General features: G+C 42.9%; 1 protein-coding gene across 1 annotated transcript in view; it reads left to right on the top strand.

Moving 5' to 3' along the window:
• THBS2 (thrombospondin 2) overlaps positions 1-20,444 on the top strand; it is a 305,556-nt gene that overhangs the window by 45,149 nt on the left and 239,963 nt on the right. Inside the window, exon 4 of the mRNA XM_040429332.1 lies at positions 1,113-1,197. Within this exon, the coding sequence (XP_040285266.1) occupies positions 1,113-1,197 (85 nt within the window). The remainder of the gene's footprint in view (positions 1-1,112; positions 1,198-20,444) is intronic.

Raw genomic sequence — 20,444 nt, 5'->3', positions numbered from 1 at the left:
TTTATAACACCTATGGGTTGACAATTCATCAGGTTTTAAGAAAGTTATACAAAAGTGTCTAATTTGTAGCTCTGTTTTTCAGCCTTAGGGCTCATGTACACGAATATATTTTTGGTCCACCTTTGATCTGCATTTTTTGCAGGTTGGATGCAGACCCATTCAATTCAATGTTGCCACAAAAGATGTGGACAGCACACCGTGCACCCGAAAAATTATAGAACACGTCCTATTCTCATCCTCTTGTTCTGTCATGGGCCAGAAATTCCATTTCACAAAATGCGCAACGCACATGGATGGTAATCATGTTTTGCGGATCTGCAATTTGCAGACCGCAAAACAGCCAAAGGTCATTTGCATGAGCCCTTAAAGAGGGTTTTTTAGAAATATTAATGATAAATGGAAGATGCCTAGCATGTATCACCTGAAAGATTCATACCTACCTGCTCCCCACTATTCCAATACTGAACGCTGCAGTCTTCCATCTTCTGGCCTCTGGCTTGTTTTCTTCTAGCAGGGTCGCAGCAGCAGGGAGCAGGTAAGTATGAATCTTCAGGAGGTGATGTAGGTTAGGGGCCTTCCCTTTATCATTAAAGGGTTTATCCAACCCCTGTAATGATTTCCCCCCTCAATGCCCGGGCCACTTATATAGATTATACTTACCCCGCTCCCCGTCACCTGATCCCTTAACGGCCACCACTGCATCTCCCTGTCACGTGGATCAAAACATCCGGAGAAGTGGGGTGGGGGGCAGCCAATAGCAGGCTGCAACGGGGACAAACCTTCCTGGGGTCACCCGCAATGCTAGGGAGGCTGGTCCCTATCGCAGCCTGCTATTGGCTGACCCCAAACCCACCCTCCCCCCATCACCAGGTGTTTTGATCTGCGAGATGGGGAGATGTAACGGCAACCGTGTGGGGGTCAGGAGTGACGCGGTTGACAGGGAGTAAGTATAACCTATATGAGGTGCCCAAGCATTGGGGTGTCATTTATAGGTTCCAATAGTTATGCTACATGTACCTACAGTTGTATTGTTTTTAGTTCATATTAAGTGGCTTCGGTATATGGAAAAATTTGCTGCAGATTCTGCTAACAAGTTTTAATTGTACCAACAGGGACTGCTTCAGAATGTTCGACTGATATTTGAAACCACAGTTGAGGATGTTTTAAGAAATAAAGGCTGTCAGATAAGCCACACAGGTACTGCTGTTTACATGCATGCCCATTTTTATTGCCCAGAATTTACAGACCTGCATCTTTTGACATAAAATGATTAGGAACCAGTAGCCCAGTGTCAACATACCCAAAACTATTCAATTAAAACCTGCCAAATGCATTCCCTAAGGCTTTTTTCACAGGAGCGATACAGAATGAGGCCTCTTGCACAAGAACATTGTGCATCTGCTCCGTGCATTGGGGACCTCAATTTGCAGTCCCCAATGCACGGGCATTCGTGCGGCGGCCTGGACGATGGGTCCGTGATCCGTCCGCACCACTACAAAATAGAACAAGTTCTAGTTTTTTTCAATGCGGAGGCACGGACAGAAACACCACGGAAGCACTCCGTGATGCGGAGTGCACACGGGCCGGTTCCCGTGTATTGCGGACCCGCCATATGCGGCCGCAGTACGGCCACACAATGTTTGTGTGTAAGAGGCGTGAGTCAGAGTCCGTTCAGGGAAAACTGCTGGTTTTGCACGCAAGTTTAATCAGTTCTGTCTGCAATTCAGGGAAAAACTGATGATTTTGAATGCAAATTTAACCCCTTCCAGCAAAAGCCAGTTTGGACCAAATGCCAAAACCCCTATTTTTCTAATCTGACATGTATCACTTTATATGGTAATAACCGTGGAGTGCTTTTACTTATCCAAGCGATTCTAAGTTTATTTTCTCGTCAAATACCTTACTTCGTGGTAGTGGTGAATTTAAGTTGATATATTTTACCTTTATGCATAAAAAATCGAAAATGTACTGAAAATGTGGAAAAATTATCAATTTTATAAATTTGACTATCTGTGCTTTTAAGACAAATAGTGATTCCGAGCAAAATAGTTATTAATTAACATTCACCATGTCTACTTTATGCTGGCATCATTTTGTAAATGTCATTTTATTTTTTAGGATTTTAAAAGGCTTACAATTTTATAAGCAATTTTTTTAATTTTTTTTAATTTTTGCAGCACGCCTTGAAAATAGTCAAATCTACCTGAGAAGAGTTATGGTTATTCATAATCTCCTGCACTCTCACCCATCTGCTGATGATTGGCAGTTCTCTCCTAGAGAGAAAGGGAGAAAACTAGGTAGAAGACTGTCAATCATCAGCAGGTTGGCAAGGAGAGCAGGAATTTATGAATAACCATGACTCTTCTCAGGTGGCTGTGACTCTTTTCCAGGCCCAGTCTGCAATGATTGTGATATTGGTTCTCGGCAACCACTTTTAACTTTTAAATGACGGCTGAAATCAACTCACCTGTCTCTACTTTATGCTGCTGTTAGTATGGACAGCATAAAGTTTTTCACAGGTTCCCTTTAAGGCGCTTACATAAAAAAAAAAAAATGATCCCATTTTAGAAACTACACTCGTTAAGTTATTCAAAACTGATGTTACAAACTTTGGTGCACATTTATTAAGACACCGGTCTTAACCACCTCAGCTCCCCTAGCTTAAACCCCCTTAATGACCAGACCACTTTTTACAATTCTGCACTACACTACTTTCACGGGTTATTGCTCGGTCATACAACTTACCACCCAAATGAATTTTACCTCCTTTTCTTCTCACTAATAGAGCTTTCATTTGGTGGTATTTCATTGCTGCTGACATTTTAACTTTTTTTGATATTAATCAAAATTGACCAAAATTTTTGCAAAAAAATGAAATTTTTCACTTTCTGTTGTAAAATTTGTCAAATAAAACTACATTTCTATATAAAATTTTCTCTAAATTTATTGTTCTACATGTCTTTGATAAAAAAAAATGCAATAAGTGTATATTTATTGGCTTGGGTGAAAGTTATAGCGTTTACAAACTATGGTGCAAAAAAATTTGCACTTTGACTTTCTGAGCACCTGTCATGTTTCCTGAGGTTCTACAATGCCCAGACAGTAGAAACACCCCACAAATGACCCCATTTCGGAAAGTAGAAACCCTAAGGTATTCGCTGATGGGCATAGTGAGTTCATGGAAGTATTTATTTTTTGTCACAAGTTAGCGGAAAATGATTAATTTTTTCTTACAATGTCTCATATTCCACTAACTTGTGACAAAAAATAAAATTTTACATGAACTCGCCATGCCCCTCATGAAATACCTTGGGGTGTTTTCTTTCCAAAATGGGGTCACTTGTGGGGTATTTATACTGCCCTGGCATTTTATGGGACCTAAAGCGTGAGAAGTAGTTTGAAATCCATTTGCGTAAAAAATGCCCTGTGAAATCGTAAAGGTACTCATTGGAATTTGGGCCCCTTTGCGCACCTATGCTGCAAAAAAGTGTCACACATGTGGTATCGCCGTACTCAGGAGAAGTAGGGCAATGTGTTTTGGGGTGTATTTTTACATATACCCATGCTGGGTGAGATAAATATCTCTGTAAAAGACAACTTTTCCCATTTTTTTTATACAAAGTTGTCATTTTACTGAGATATTTCTCTCACCCAGCATGGGTATATGTAAAAAGACACCCCAAAACACATTGCCCTACTTCTCCTGAGTGTGGCGATACCACATGTGTGACACTTTTTTGCAGCCTAGGTGCACAAAGGGGCCCAAATTCCAATGAGTATCTTTAGGATTTCACAGGGCATTTTTTACGCATTTGGATTCCAAACTACTTCTCACGCCTTAGGGCCCCTAAAATGCCAGGGAAGTATAAATACCCCACAAGTGACCCCATTTTGGAAAGAAGACACCCCAAGGTATTCTGTGAGGGGCATGGCGAGTTACTAGAATATTTTTTTTTTTGGGCACAAGTTAGCGAAAATTATATATATATTATTTTTTTTCCTTACAAAGTCTCATATTCCACTAACTTGTGACAAAAAATTTAATTTTACATGAACTCTCCATGCCCCTCACGAAATACCTTGGGGTGTCTTCTTTCCAAAATGGGGTCACTTGTGGGGTATTTATACTGCCCTGGCATTTTAGGGGACCTAAAGCGTGAGAAGTAGTTTGGAATCCAAATGCGTAAAAAATGCCCAGTGAAATCGTAAAGGTGCTCATTGGAATTTGGGCCCCTTTGCGCACTTAGGCTGCAAAAAAGTGTCACACATGTGGTATCGCCGTACTCAGGAGAAGTAGGGCAATGTGTTTTGGGGTGTATTTTTACATATACCCATGCTGGCTGAGAGAAATATCTCTGTAAAAGACAACTTTTCCCATTTTTTTTTTATACAAAGTTGTCATTTTACAGAGATATTTCTCTCACCCAGCATGGGTATATGTAAAAAGACACCCCAAAACACATTGCCCTACTTCTCCTGAGTACGGCGATACCACATGTGTGACATTTTTTGCAGCCAAGATGCGCAAAGGGGCCGAAAGTCCTACGAGTACCTTTTAGGAGGGCATTTTTAGACATTTGGATTCCAGACTTCTTCTCACGCTTTAGGGCCCCTAAAATGCCAGGGCAGTATAAATACCCCACATGTGACCCCATTTTGGAAAGAAGACACCCCAAGGTATTCCGTGAGGAGCATGGCGAGTTCATAGAAGATTTTATTTTTTTGGGCAGGTTAGCGGAAATAGATTTTTTTTTTTCTCACAAAGTCTTCCTTTCCGCTAACTTGTGACCAAAAATTCAATCTTTCATGGACTCAATATGCCCCTCAGCGAATACCTTGGGGTGTCTTCTTTCCAAAATGGGGTCATTTGTGGGGTGTTTGTACTGCCCTGGCATTTGAGGGTCTCCGAAATCATTACATGTATAGCCAGCATTAGGAGTTTCTGCTATTCTCCTTAGGCCTCATGCACACGACCGTTGTTTGGGTCCGCATCCGAGCCGCGGTTTTGGCGGCTTGGATACGGACCCATTCATTTCAATGAGGCTGCAAAAGATGCGGACAGCACTCCGTGTGCTGTCCGCATCCGTGGCTCCGTTCCGCGGCCCCGCTAAAAAAATATAACATGTCCTATTCTTGTCCGCGCTTTGCGGACAAGAATAGGCATTTATATTGCCGGCGCCCGTTCCGTTCCGCAAATTGCGGAAGTCAACACGGGTGCCTTCCGTTTTTTTCGTATCCGCGGTTTGCACGGTCGTGTGCATGAGGCCTTATATTGAGCATACGGGTAATGAGATTTTTTTTTTTCGTTCAGCCTCTGGGCTGAAAGAAAAAATGAACGGCACAGATTTCTTCATTCGCATCGATCAATGTGGATGAAAAAATCTCTGCTAAAAAATTTGCAAAAAAAAAAAAAAGCTGCGATCTCTAATAAAGATCCAAAAAGCTCAAAAGTGATCTTTATAGCGCCGCAGAGATTTTACGGCAAGTGTGCGCACAAGATCAGGCCTGATCGGGCGAACACTGCGGTTTTTGTAGAGCCTAAGGTGACCCTAAAGTACTGATATAGATCTGATTGCGATCAGTCTTGATCACTTACAGATACTATATAGTACTAGTGCTGATTAGGGACAGTGATGACGCTAATCAGTGACTGCGGTGCGGTGGGCGCTAACTACCTAACAAGTGGCTAACTAACTGGCGGTGATAAGGGACCCTTAGGCCCCATTCCTACGTCCGCAATTCTGTTCCGCATTTTGCGGAACGGAATTGCGGACCCATTCATTTCTATGGGGACAGACTTTGTCCCGCTCGGATCCGGAATTGCGGATATGCACTTCAGGGTCCGCACTACCGTTCCGCGAAAATATAGAACATGTCTTATTCTTGTCCGCAATTGGGGACAAGAAAAGGCATTTTCTATATACTTCTGGCAATGTGCGGATCCGCAAAATGCGGAAAGCACATTACTGGTGTCCGTGTTTTGCGTATCCGCGGATCCGCAAATCACATACGGACGTCTGAATGGAGCCTTACAGGGGGGTGATCAATGACAGGGGGGTGATCAGGGAGTCTATATGAGGTGATCAGGGGTTAGTAAGGGGTTAATAAGTGACAGGGGGGGTGTAGTGTAGTGTGGTGCTTGGTGCTACTTACAGAGCTGCCTGTGTCCTCTGGTGGTCGATCCAAGCAAAAGGGACCACCAGAGGATAAGGTAGCAGCTATATCAGACGCTGTTAACAAAACAGCGTCTGATATACCCTTCAGGGGTTAAAAAAATCGCATCTACAGCCTGCCAGCGAATGATCGCCGCTGGCAGGCTGTAGATGAACTCGTTTACCTTGCGATCCTGTGAACGCGCGCTCCTGTGTGCGCGCGTTCACAGGAAATCTTGCGTCTCGCGAGATGACGCGCCAATGCGTCAACGAGGAATAACCCGGCCGCCCGCAGGACGCTTCCCTGCGTTGGGCAGTCGGGAGGCAGTTAATAAAGCCCTAAGCCAATGATAGTTCTGCTGAAGTTATGAAGAGGCGCAGGTCTCTGAATAACTTCTGCGCATCCAGCACTAGTTCTAAATGTAAGACAGCTTTACATTTAGACCATTTTCTGCGCCTGCCTACACCATGCCCACTTGTTTAGACCTGATGTGAACAGGGAGAATTCGCAGATTTTACATTTTAATAAATTTTTCCTGTAACACAACAAGGGCTAACAGCAAAACAAACCTCACTGTGTATTACCCAGATTCTCTAGTTTACAGAAACACTTCATATGTAAATCTCTTCATGGGCACATGGCAGGGCTTAGAAGGAAAGGAGCTCAATATTGTTTTTGGAGGGCAGATTTAGCTAGAATGGTTTTCGGGTGCCATTTCACATTTGAAGAGAGGTACCTGAGGTACCCCTAGAAAGGAAGCCACCAAAAAGTTAACCCATTTTGGAAACTACACCTCTCAGGATATTGATTCAGTGTTTCTAAATTAAAATGTAGAAAAACTTGGCTGTAAAAATGAAAAATTACATTTTATTTCCAGTAAAATGTTGCTTTAGCCCCAAATTGTTCATTTTCACAAGCGTAACAGGAGAAAAAGCACCCCACAATTTGTTATGCGTTTTTTCCTGACTACGGCAACACCATATATGTGGTCGTAAACTGCTGTTTGGAGGCACAGCAGTGTTCAGAATGGAATGAGCGGCATTGGGATTTTCTAACATGGAATTTGATGAAATTGGTTTTATGGGCCATAACATTTTTATTTGTTTGCTGATTGAGCTATATGAGAGCTTGTTTGTTGCAGGACAAGCTGTAGGTATTTTTGTACCATTTAGGGTACAGTTCTATAAGTGTTTTATATTTTTTTACGGGGTTCCTCATGCGGTATATATGATTGTATTCTGTGGGTTGATACAGTTAGTTTATATAGTTTTTTTTTATGTTTACCACTTTTTCAGCATAAAATCACTTTTTTATTAAAAGTATGTTATATTTTGCATTGCCATATACTAACATCCATAACTTTTTTATTTTTTTTACAACTCACAGTAGCTGTGTGAGGGCTTTTTTTTGCGAGACGGCTGTAGTTAATATTGGTACCATTTTGGGATACATTTGACTTTTTAATTACTTTTTGTTAAATATGTTTGGAAGGTGAGGTCACAAAAACAGCTATTCATTGTTTTTGAACTTTTTTTTTACAGCAATCAATGCGGAATGGCAATATCAATTACAGTGAGGAACAGAAGTATTTGAACACCCTGTGATTTTGCAAGTTCTCCCACTTAGAAATCATGGAGGGGTCTGAAATTAACATTGTAGGTGCATTCCCACTCTGAGAGACAGAATAAAAAAAAAAATCAGAAAATCACGTATGATTTTGAAAGAATTTTTTTGTCTTGCACTGCTGAACATAAGTATTTGAACACCTGAGAAACAGCAAGAATTATGGCTCTCAAAGACCTGTTACTGTGCCTTTGAAAAGTCCACCTCTACTCCACTCATTAATCTAAATTAATATCACCTGTCTGAGCTCTTTAAACACACCTGTCCACCCCACAGTCAGTCAGACACCAACTACTACCATGGGCAAGACCAAAAAGCGGTCAGAAGACACCAGAGACAAAATTGTGGACCTCCACAAGGCTGGAAAGGGCTACGGGGCAATTTCCAAGCAGCTTGGTGAAAATAGATCAACTGTTGGAGCAATTGTTAGAAAATGGAAGAGGCTAAAGACGACTGTCAGTCTCCCTCAGACTGGGGCTCCATGCAAGATCTCACCTCGTGGGATATCACTGATGATAAGAAAGGTGAGGAATCAGCCCAGAACTACAAGGGAGGAGCTGGTCAATGACATGAAGAAAGCTGGGACCACAGTTTTAAAGGTCACCGTCGGTAGAACACTACGCCGTCATGGTTTCAAATCAGGCATTGCACGGAAGGTTCCTTTGCTCAAGTCATCACATGTCCAGTCCCGTCTGAAGTTTTCCAATGACCATCTGGATGATCTAGAGGAGGCATGGGAGAAAGTCAAGTGGTCAAATGAAACCAAAGTAGAACTTTTTGGTCTAAACTTCACTCGTGTTTGGAGGAAAAAGAAGGATGAGTTGCATCCCAAGAACACCATCCCTACTGTGAAGCATGGGGGTGGTAACATCATGCTTTGGGGGGGCTTTTCTGCGAAGGGGACAGGACGACTGCACTATATTAAGGAGAGGATGAATGGGGCCATTTATTGTCACGAGGGTATCAAGAGCCACGTCTGACTCCGTTATACCCGGGGTCAGGAAGTCGCAGCGGGTGGCTGCGCGCTCTATATCTAAAGATCACGTTGTTTTTTAGTGATTGTTTTCTGTGTTTGCCTTGCTTCCTTTTTGTCTCTCTCAGGGATCCGTAGCTTCTCCTCCTCAGCTGTTTCTTGTCTGCCACTCCCTACCTCCTTATATTCTCCCCTCACACTTCTCTAGTTGCCAGTTATAGAGCTTCCTGCCTGGACATCTATACTGACCCACTGGAGTGGTGAATCCTGCTTGTCGTTCCACTGAGTATCCGTAGCCCACCTACGGAACTCTGAGCAATATTCCTCTGCTGACCGATCTCCCTGTAGGAGTCTCCGTAACTTCGACTCAGCCAGGGCGACTCGGTCAGGGTCATCATATATAAGACCCAAAGCCCCAAAAAATCCCTCCACTGACCGGAGAGCCTGAGAACCAGGGGGTAACGAGAACGCCCAGGATTGCGGATCCCCCTGAAGCAGGGAAATGACAATCCCTATCCGCTGTTCTTCATGACCTGAGGAGTAAGGGCGCAACTTAAAATATAATTTGCAGGCCTCACGGAACGTCGCAAATTTGTCCCTTCCCCCAGAAAATCTGTCGGGAAGAGCAACCTTGGGTTCAGTGACAACCTGGTTACCCATAGCAACCGCTGGGGGTGCGGTCTGCTGCATTTGCTGCTGTTGTTGGAGAACAGACGCCTTCAATCCTGCCACCTCCAAAGACAGGCTTTGAAGCTGTTCTGCCAAGGCATCAATAGGATCCATATTGGATTCTAAGTAGAGAGAGAAAAAAAAACAACAAAAAAAATTATATAAATTTTTTATTTTTTTTTCTCAAAAAGTAAGGGCCAGGCAATTTTAGATTGGGATCTTCCTGAGAACCTTAAAGCCCTACAACGGTTTTTGGGTTTCGCTAATTTCTATAGAAAGTTCATTAAAAATTATTCAGTGATCGTTAAACCCCTTACCGACAGGACTAGGAAGGGGACGGATTTTTCCAAATGGTCTGTCGCCGCTAAAGATGCATTTTCCTCTCTAAAGGAGAGGTTTACCTCGGCACCTGTTCTAATTCAACCTGATGTCTCCCAGCCTTTTATTGTCGAGGTAGATGCGTCAGAGGTGGGAGTGGGAGCTGTATTGTCTCAGGGTCCGTCTCCTGGCAAATGGCGTCCTTGCACTTTCTTTTCCAAAAAATTATCTTCTACGGAGAAGAATTATGATATTGGAAATAGGGAACTGTTGGCGATTAAACTGGCGCTTGAAGAGTGGCGTCACTTCTTAGAGGGAGCAATCCACCCCCGTCACGGTGATTACGGATCACAAGAACCTTCTGTACCTAGAATCGGCTAAGCGTCTCACCCCTAGACAAGCTAGGTGGTCGCTATTCTTTACCTATCGTCCTGGGGCAAAAAATACCAAGGCAGACGCATTATCTCGTAGTTTCCCTGGAGGGGGTAATGTTTGTGATCCGGTACCTATTTTACAAAGAGGAGTGGTTGTCTCTGCTGTACACTCTGTTCTAGAGGGAAAGGTGTTAGAGGCTCAGGGGGACGCCCCGGCCTCTTGCCCCTCAGAGAAATTGTTTGTACCGTTAAACCTGCGTCTTGAATTATTAAAAGAACATCATAATTCGGCACTTGCTGGACACCCGGGTAGTAAAGCAACCTTGGAGCTTTTATCTCATCGTTTTTGGTGGCCAAGGTTGCGTCAGGATGTAATGGATTTCGTGTCTACTTGTTCTACTTGTGCACGCACGAAAGTCTCTCATACACGTCCAGCAGGGTCTTTATTGCCACTTTTCATCCCCAATAGGCCATGGACACATCTGTCAATGGATTTCATCACTGACTTACCGTTGTTGGCGGGTAAAACAGTTATCTTGGTAGTAGTAGACAGGTTTAGCAAAATGGTACACTTTATTGCGCTACCCGCACTTCCTAATGCTAAAACTCTCGCTCAGGTGTTTATCAGTGAAATCGTGAAGCTTCACGGGGTCCCTTCCGATGTGGTTTCGGATCGGGGAACCCAGTTTATTTCTAAGTTTTGGAAAGCTTTTTGTTCCCGTTTGGGGGTTCACTTGTCCTTTTCCTCAGCTTTCCATCCTCAGTCGAATGGACAGACTGAGCGTACCAACCAAAACCTAGAAACATATTTAAGGTGTTTTGTGTCTGAAAACCAAGAGTTGTGGTCATCATATTTACCGTTAGCTGAGTTTGCCATAAATAATCATTATCAGGAGTCCACTGGCAAGTCACCATTCCAACCACTATGTGTGGTTGTCTACTAGGAATATTAAGTTGAAGGTTCCTTCTTGGAAACTGGGTCCTAGGTTCATTGGTCCCTATAAAATAGTAGCCGTCATTAACCCTGTGGCTTTTCGCCTGGAGCTACCTCAGACTTTTAAGATCCATAACGTCTTCCATAAATCGTTACTCAAGAAGTATGTTCCACCTCTAGAACCATCGCCGCTGCCACCTCCTCCTGTCATTGTGGCTGGTAATCTGGAGTTTCAAATAGCCAGAATTGTTGATTCTCGTCGGGTCCGCCGCTCTCTTCAGTATCTGGTGCATTGGAGGGGTTACGGTCCCGAGGAAAGAATGTGGGTTCCAGCGTCAGAGGTAAACGCCAACAGGTTAATTCAGACTTTCCATGCCTCTCATCCGGAGAGACCTGGTCCTGAGTGTCCGGAGGCCCCTCGTGAAAGGGGGGGTACTGTCACGAGGGTATCAAGAGCCACGTCTGACTCCGTTATACCCGGGGTCAGGAAGTCGCAGCGGGTGGCTGCGCGCTCTATATCTAAAGATCACGTTGGTTTTTAGTGATTGTTTTCTGTGTTTGCCTTGCTATCCTTTTTGTCTCTCTCAGGGATCCGTAGCTTCTCCTCCTCAGCTGTTTCTTGTCTGCCACTCCCTACCTCCTTATATTCTCCCCTCACACTTCTCTAGTTGCCAGTTATAGAGCTTCCTGCCTGGACATCTATACTGACCCACTGGAGTGGTGAATCCTGCTTGTCGTTCCTGAGTGCTACCTTCCGGATCCCTGTTGGGCTTATTGTTGTCTCCTGTTGTCGTCCACCTGGGAATATATGTTGAGTCTGTGTTGTCTGTCCTCCCCTTGGTGTTTTCCCTTAGAGTTAGTGGTGCGGACTAGTGTTCCCATCGCCCTGTTCACTACCTAGGGCTCAGCTCAGGGAAAGCCAGGGCTTTAGGCACGTGATCGGCGTACGGGTGAGGAACCCGTCTAGGGACGCCAGGGCAGCCAGGTGCCAGCCGCCAGGTGAGTCAGGGGTCACCATCTTCCCTCTCACTTGGGCAGGGCCTTCCTCGTTCCCTCCCTCTGTGTCACGTATGTGATAGCCACGCCGACCGTGATATTTATTGTGAGATTTTGAGCAACAACCTCCTTCCCTCAGTCAGAGCATTGAAGATGGGTCGTGGCTGGGTCTTCCAACATGACAACGACCCGAAGCACTCAGCCAGGATAACCAAGGAGTGGCTCCTTAAGAAGCATATCAAGGTTCTGGCGTGGCCTAGCCAGTCTCCAGACCTAAATCCAATAGAACATCTTTGGAGGGAGATGAAACTTCGTGTTGCTCAGCGACAGCCCGAAACCTGACAGATCTAGAGGAGATCTGTGTGGAGGAGTGGGCCAAAAATTCCTGTGGCAGTGTGTGGAAATCTGGTCAAGAACTAAAGGAAACGTTTGACCTCTGTAATTGCAAACAAAGGCTTCTGTACCAAATATTAACACTGATTTTCTCAGGTATTCAAATACTTATGTTCAGCAGTGCAAGACAAATACATTCTTTAAAAATCATACAATGTGATTTTGTGATTTCCAGATTTTTTATTTTTTTAATTCTCTCTCTCAAGAGTGGAAATGCACCTACAATGTTAATTTCAGACCCCTCCATGATTTCTAATTGGGAGATCTTGCAAAATTGCAGGTTGTTCAAATACTTCTGTTCCTCACTGTATGTGTAGTTTCTTTTTATTTTAAAATTTTCTAATCAATTATAATTATTATAAATGAGTGGATATAGGAGAAAGCCATTTATTTTTTTATTTCATTTTTTTTTACCCTTTTTTATAAGATCCAGTGGGGCTGATGGCTGTACTGTACACTGCAGTAGTCACCTACTGCAGTGTGCAGTACTGTTAGTTTTACACTGACGGTAAGTCCAATCAGAACCCTGTCAGGATTCTGTACATGGCAAGCTTGAAGGCCTTTGTAAGGTCTCCGGCTGCTATTGCAAGCATTGAGATGCTGCCATCGCAGCATGGCAGCCTGATTGGGTAAAGAGGGAGTTCCCTCCCTCTGTTAACTCCTTATATTTGTGTTCACTACTGACCGCGGCATGTAAGTGGTTAAACAGCAGGGATCGGTGCCAGACTAACCAATTAGAAAGATCGCTGGCAAGAGACCACTCTGATTGGTCCCTTGCTGGCTTCTCCTGTGTCGCTGCTCTCCATAAGAGTGGAGACTCTGGAGCTGTGACAATTTAGTTAACAGTTTGGGTGTAACTGTACACCAGATTGCAGTAAATTACATGCAGTCTGGATGTAAAGTTATGGCCATATGCAGGAAAGGGTTATTCAGTTCTGTCTGTGATTCAGGGAAAAACTGATGGTTTTGCAAACAAGTTGAATCAGTTTTGTTTGCGATTGTGTTCAGTGTTTCAGTTTTTTCTGCAGATATTCAATCAGTTTTTGAGGCGTTTTTCATGCACGTGAAGGAAAACTAAAGAATAACAATCAACATCTCCTACTAACCATCAGTGAAAAATGCATCTAAATGTCTTCAGTTTTTCACACAAGCTCCATTAATTTCTACTGATCCAGAGCACAGTGAAAAACGCACAATGTAGAACATGCTGTGATTTTTCCTGTATGCAGAGCTGATCAGTAGTAAACAATGGTAAAGGGCTGATAGTCACTGAAGATAAGGAAAAGGCAAAGTTACTAAATGTTTTTTTTAGCTCTGTATGTACAAAGGAAGAGAAAGGAGCTTATATTGGTGGTGCCAGGGCTGTTAGTACTTCCAGTAATATGCTCAACTGGCTAATTGTAGATATGGGCCAAGCTACATTAAATAAGGTAAATGTGAACTAAGCTCCGGGTCCAGATGGAGTACACACAAGAGTGCTTAAAGAGCTCAGGTCAGATATTGCTGTGCCCCTGTTTAAAATTTTTTAAAAATTCTCTAGGTACTGGTACAGTGACTGCCACAAGGCAAATGTGGTGCCCATATTCAAAAAAGGATCTAGGTCCTCCACAGGTAATTATTATAGGTCAGTTAGTTTAACTGTTGTTGTGGATTTTTTTTTTTTTAACCCCTTAAGGACTTAGGACGTATCGGTACGGCATGGATCCCGAGTCCTTAAGGACCCATGACGTACCGGTACGTCATAACTTGAAATCTGTATTCCGGCGCCCGAGGGGTTAATCGGAACGGGATTTCGGCTGAAATCATTTAGCCGGCATCCCGTAACAATGCAGGGGGGGGTCATTTGACCCCCCCGCATCGGCGATCGCAGAAAACCGCAGGTCAATTCAGACCTGCGGTTTGCTGCGCTTTGTGCAGTTTCTGATCCCCGCGGGCCCTGACCGCGGGGATCAGAAGCTTTAGTGTCCCTAAAATATATATTTTACACCCCCCCCTGCACCCCTGCATGATTTTTTGCCGGCGGGTGGTGCAGGGGGGGAGTTGGGGGCGGTGGGGGCAGTGCGGGAGGCGGGCGGTGCGGCAGGCGGGATCGCGATCCCCCGCCCGCCTCCCTTTGTATAATCGTTGGTCTCTAGTGGGTATACCAGGGTGCCAGCACATTGCTGGCACCCTGGTATAAACGGCTGACATCGATGATGCGATGTCAGCCGTTTAACCCTTTCCATACAGCGGTCCGTACAGACCGCTGTATGGAAAAAGTTAACAGTAAGAGGGAGCTCCCTCCCTCTCCCATCGGGGGGCTGCTGTGCCTTTGCAGCCCCCCGATGGAGAGGGAGAGAGCCCCCAGACAGCCCCCCGAGAGATCCCCTCCTTACCCTTCCCCGTCTGCGAAGTTCTGAGCAGACGGGGAAGGTTCCCATGGCAACAGGACGCCTCTCAGGCATCCTGCTGTCCATGGTGCTGAACAGATCTGTGCTAAAGGCAGAGATCTGTTCAGACAAAGTGTAAGTAAAATACAGTACTGTACAATATATATTGTTCTGTACTGTATTATACAGACATCAGACCCACTGGATCTTCAAGAACCAAGTGGGTCTGGGTCAAAAAAAAAGTGAAAAAAAGTGAAAAAAAAGTAAAAATCCAAAAACACATTTATCACTGATTAAAAATGAAAAAAATAAAATTCCCTACACATGTTTGGTATCGCCGCGTCCGTAACGACCTGATCTATAAAACGGTCATGTTACTTTCCCCGCACGGTGAACGCCATAAAAATAAAAAAATAAAAACTATTAGGAAATTGAAATTTTGCCCACCTTACTTCCCAAAAAAGGTAATAAAAGTGATCAAAAAAGTCGCATGTACGCCAAAATAGTACCAATCAAACCGTCATCTCATCCCGCAAAAATCATACCCTACCCAAGATAATCGCCCAAAAACTGAAAAAACTATGGCTCTTAGACTATGGAAACACTAAAACATGATTCTTTTGGTTTCAAAAATGAAATCATTGTGTAAAACTTAAATAAATAAATAAAAAGTATACATATTAGGTATTGCCGCGTCCGTATCGACCGGCTCTATAAAAATATCACATGACCTAACCCCTCAGGTGACCACCGTAAAAAAATAAAAATAAAAACTGTGTAAAAAAAGCTATTTTTTGTCATCTTACGTCACAAAAAGTGTAATAGCAAGTGATCAAAAAGTCATATGCACCCCAAAATAGTGCCACTCAAACCGTCATCTCATCCCGCAAAAAATGAGACCCTACTTAAGATAATCGCCCAAAAACTGAAAAAACTATGGCTCTTAGACTATGGAGACACTAAAACATTTTTTTTGTTTTAAAAATGAAATCATTGTGTAAAACTTACATAAATAAAAAAAATAGTATACATATTAGGTATCGCCGCGTCCGTGACAACCTGCTCTATAAAATTACCACATGATCTAACCTGTCAGATGAATGTTGTAAATAACAAAAAAAAAAACGTGCCAAAAAATCTATTTCTTGTTACCTTGCCGCACAAAAAAGTGTAATATAGAGCAACCAAAAATCATATGTACCCTAAACTAGTACCAACAAAACTGCCACCCTATCCCGTAGTTTCTAAAATGGGGTCACTTTTTTGGAGTTTCTACTCTAGGGGTGCATCAGGGGGGCTTCAAATGGGACATGGTGTCAAAAAAACCAGTCCAGCAAAATCTGCCTTCCAAAAACCGTATGGCATTCCTTTCCTTCTGCACCCTGCCGTGTGCCCGTACAGCGGTTTACGACCACATATGGGGTGTTTCTGTAAACTACAGAATCAGGGCCATAAATAATGAGTTTTGTTTGGCTGTTAACCCTTGCTTTGTAACTGGAAAAAAAATATTAAAATGGAAAATCTGCCAAAAAAGTGAAATTTTGAAATTGTATCTCTATTTTCCATTAAATCTTGTGCAACACCTAAAGGGTTAACAAAGTTTGAAAAATCTGTTTTGAATACCTTGAGGGGTGTAGTTTCTTAGATGGGGTCACTTTTATGGAGTTTCTACTCTAGGGGTGCATCAGGGGGGCTTCAAATGGGACATGGTGCCAAAAAACCAGTCCAGCAAAATCTGGCTTCCAAAAACCATACGGCGCACCTTTCACTCTGCGCCCTACTGTGTGCCCGTACAGTAGTTTACGGCCACATATGGGGTGTTTCTGTAAACTACAGAATCAGGGCCATAAATAATGAGTTTTGTTTGGCTGTTAACCCTTGCTTTGTAACTGGAAAAAAAATATTAAAATGGAAAATCTGCCAAAAAAGTGAAATTTTGAAATTGTATCTCTATTTTCCATTAAATCTTGTGCAACACCTAAAGGGTTAACAAAGTTTGTAAAATCAGTTTTGAATACCTTGAGGGGTGTAGTTTCTTAGATGGGGTCACTTTTATGGAGTTTCTACTCTAGGGGTGCATCAGGGGGCTTCAAATGGGACATGGTGTCAAAAAAACAGTCCAGCAAAATCTGGCTTCCAAAAACCATACGGCGCACCTTTCACTCTGCGCCCCGCTGTGTGCCCGTACAGTAGTTTACGGTCACATATGGGGTGTTTCTGTAAACGGCAGAGTCAGGGCAATAAAGATACAGTCTTGTTTGGCTGTTAACCCTTGCTTTGTTAGTGGAAAAAATGGGTTAAAATGGAAAATTAGGCAAAAAAAAGAAATTCGCAAATTTCATCCCCATTTGCCAATAACTCTTGTGCAACACCTAAAGTGTTAACGAAGTTTGTAAAATCAGTTTTGAATACCTTGAGGGGTGTAGTTTATAGAATGGGGTCATTTTTGGGCGGTTTCTATTATGTAAGCCTCGCAAAGTGACTTCAGACCTGTAGTGGTCCCTAAAAATTGGGTTTTTGTAAATTTCTGAAAAATTTCAAGATTTGCTTCTAAACTTCTAAGCCTTATAACATCCCCAAAAAATAAAATATCAATCCCAAAATGCTACAAACATGAAGTAGACATATGGGGAATGTAAAGTAATCACAATTTTTGGGGGTATTACTATGTATTACTGAAGTAGAGAAACTGAAAGTTTGAAATTTGCTAATTTTTCTAAATTTTTGGTAAATATGGTATTTTTTTATGCAAAAAAAATTAACTTTTTTGACCCAATTTTAGCAGTGTCATGAAGTACAATATGTGACGAAAAAACAATCTCAGAACGGCCTGGATAAGTCAATGCGTTTTAAAGTTATGAGCACTTAAAGTGACACTGGTCAGATTTGCAAAAAATGGCCAAGTCCTTAAGGTGAAATAGGGCTGAGTCCTTAAGGGGTTAAAGGACTCTTAAGAGACTATATACAGGAGTATGTGACTGTAAATAATATTATAAGTGATAACCAACATGGGTTTACCAAGGACAGAAGTTGTTAGACTAACCAGATTTTTTTTATGAGGAGGTGAGTAGAAGCCTGGACAGAGGGGAGGCTGTGGATGTAGTGTTTCTGGATTTTGCAAAGGCTTTTGATACTGACATTTATAGACGTTTAATAGGTTATATAAGGTCTATAGGCTTGGAAACTATAGTTTGTAATTGGATTGAAAACTGACTGAAGGACCGTGTCCAGAAAATCATGGTCAATGATTCCTATTCAGAATGGTCCCACTGTTTCTATTTTTGCAGATGACACTAAGCTATGTAGTACTGTGCAGTCTAAGGGCTCATGCACACGGCTGTTGCCCAGCCGTGGCTGTATTGCGGCCCGCAAATAGCAGGTCTGCAATACACGGGTACCGGCCATGTGCACCCTGCATCACGGATGCGGACCCATTCACTTGAATGGGTCTGCAATCCGGGAGATGTGGTGCAGAACAGAGGCATGGATCGGAAGCCCTCGGAAGCACTGAGGAGTGTTTCCGTGGGTTTTCTGTCCGTGCCTTTGCACCACAAAAAAGTAGGGCACGCACTATTTTTTGCGGTGCGGACAGTCGAATGCGGATCACGGACCCCATTCAAGTGATGCATGCATGCATGTAGTAATAATCTCTGTACAACATATGTCCTAGGGCAGGGATCAGCAACCTTCGGCACTCCAATTGTGGAGAAACTACAACTCCCAGCATGCTCCTTTCACTTTTGTGGGAGCTCAGAGTACAGCCAAGATGGGAAATGTAGTTTCAAAACACCTGGAGTGCTGGAGGTTGCTGATCTCTGTCCTATAGGATGTAACACTGGGGGAGTTACTTGTAGAGAAGGATTTGGGTGTCCTTGTAGATCATAGATTAAATAACAGTATACAATGTCTATCAGCTGCTTCTAAGGCTACCAGGATAATGTCATGCATTAAACGAGGCTTGGACTCGCAGGGTAATATTACCACTTTACAAAGCTTTGGTGCGACCTCATTTGGAATATGCAGTTCAGTTCTGGGCACCAGTCCATAAAAAGGATGCTTTGGAACTGGAAAAAGCACAAAGGAGAGTGACTAAACTAATAAGGTGCATAGAGGGTCTAAGTTATGAAGAAATATTAAAAGAATGTAATGTATTTAATCTTGAGAAGAGACATCTAAGGGGGGACATGATTAACCTATTATCACGGGTAGTACATGGAAGGAAAGACAACCAAAGGGAACCACAACAAAACAACAACAGACTAGGCCCCAAACCTAGGGAACACAGAGGTCGCCTCCTAGCAATCCCTGATTCTCTTCCTAAGCTGCTAACAACATGTGAAAATCTCAAAGGTAGAAATGGACATGCACAGGAACCTGAGACTGCTGAAACAATGCACCAAACCCTCAGCCTAGGGAACAGGGAAAGAGACAACCGGCTCCTTCCAAACTGAAGGAGCTAGTGTCTCCCTGAGGCCTAGTCAGAACAGACACACCAAGAAAAGGGAAAAGGACTTAGCTTGAGTAGCAACTAGAACAGGAGAACCACCACACAAGCTGAGCACTCCACAGAAGAACTATCAGCCGCAGGGAAACAAGTGAGAGGCGGAACATATAAAGAGCCACCTGACTGATAATGAGCAGCATCTGTGAAGGGGTGGAAACCTGTCAGCAACAATGAAAACAAGAGAGATCTGTCAGATAGACTCCTGAGTCTTCCGTCTATCTGAACTTCTAAGATCCGGGCCGGCGGCGACACCTATACAAATATATAAATGGGCCATACAAATAATACGGTGAAAAACTGTTTCATGTAAAATGCCTTCTGAAGACAAGGGGGCAGTGCCTCTGACTGGAGAAGAAAAAGTTTGACTCCAGAAGCGTCCAAGCTTCTTTACTGTAAGAACTGTGAATTTGTGGAATAGACTTCCTCAGGACGTGGTCATAGAAGGAACAGTGGACAGTTTTAAAAAGGGTTTAGATTAATTCTTAAAACTAAATGACATTAATGCTTATGAAAATGTGTAGAAATCTGTCACTTCCTTTCTGGGATTCGAGTCCCCACCTATTCCTTGGTTAAACTTGATGGACTTATGTCTTTTTTCAACCATATTAACTATGTAATGCCCATGTGCACATACACTTAAAAATTTATGGGTCGAGATTCAGTTCGGATGCTGTCTGTTTATAACACACATTTAGAGATGAGCGAATCGAAGCTGACAAAGTGGAATTTGTTTAGAATTTCAGGAAAATTTTTATTCGCAATGAATGCGAATTTCCTTGCACTTCGTGGTAACGAATCACAATTTTCCTAAAATGGCGGCTACATGTGTGAGAACTGAGGACATGGGGCATGGAAGGCGGGATAACCCACACATTGATAGGAAAGTGATTTACAAGTGCAGGGAACGATTATTTGGGGATCCAAATAGTCATTAGACAGCTCTGTCATTCCAGCTTTTTGTTATTGGGCTGCAAGTGTTATCTTGAAAAGCCCTTAGAGGCTTATATCTTAGTATCTTATTCAGTACTACAAGAAAAATATATATGCATCTCACTTCTGCAGTTATTTCTGATGAAAGCGTATAGGGGTGTATTTCAGTAAAAAAAAAAAAATAATATATATATATATATATATATAT

Source organism: Bufo bufo, chromosome 4, assembly GCF_905171765.1.
Source record: "Bufo bufo chromosome 4, aBufBuf1.1, whole genome shotgun sequence".
NCBI lineage: Eukaryota > Metazoa > Chordata > Amphibia > Anura > Bufonidae > Bufo > Bufo bufo.
The sequence above is the reverse complement of the archived record's forward strand: the minus strand, read 5'-3'. Positions and strand labels throughout refer to the sequence as shown.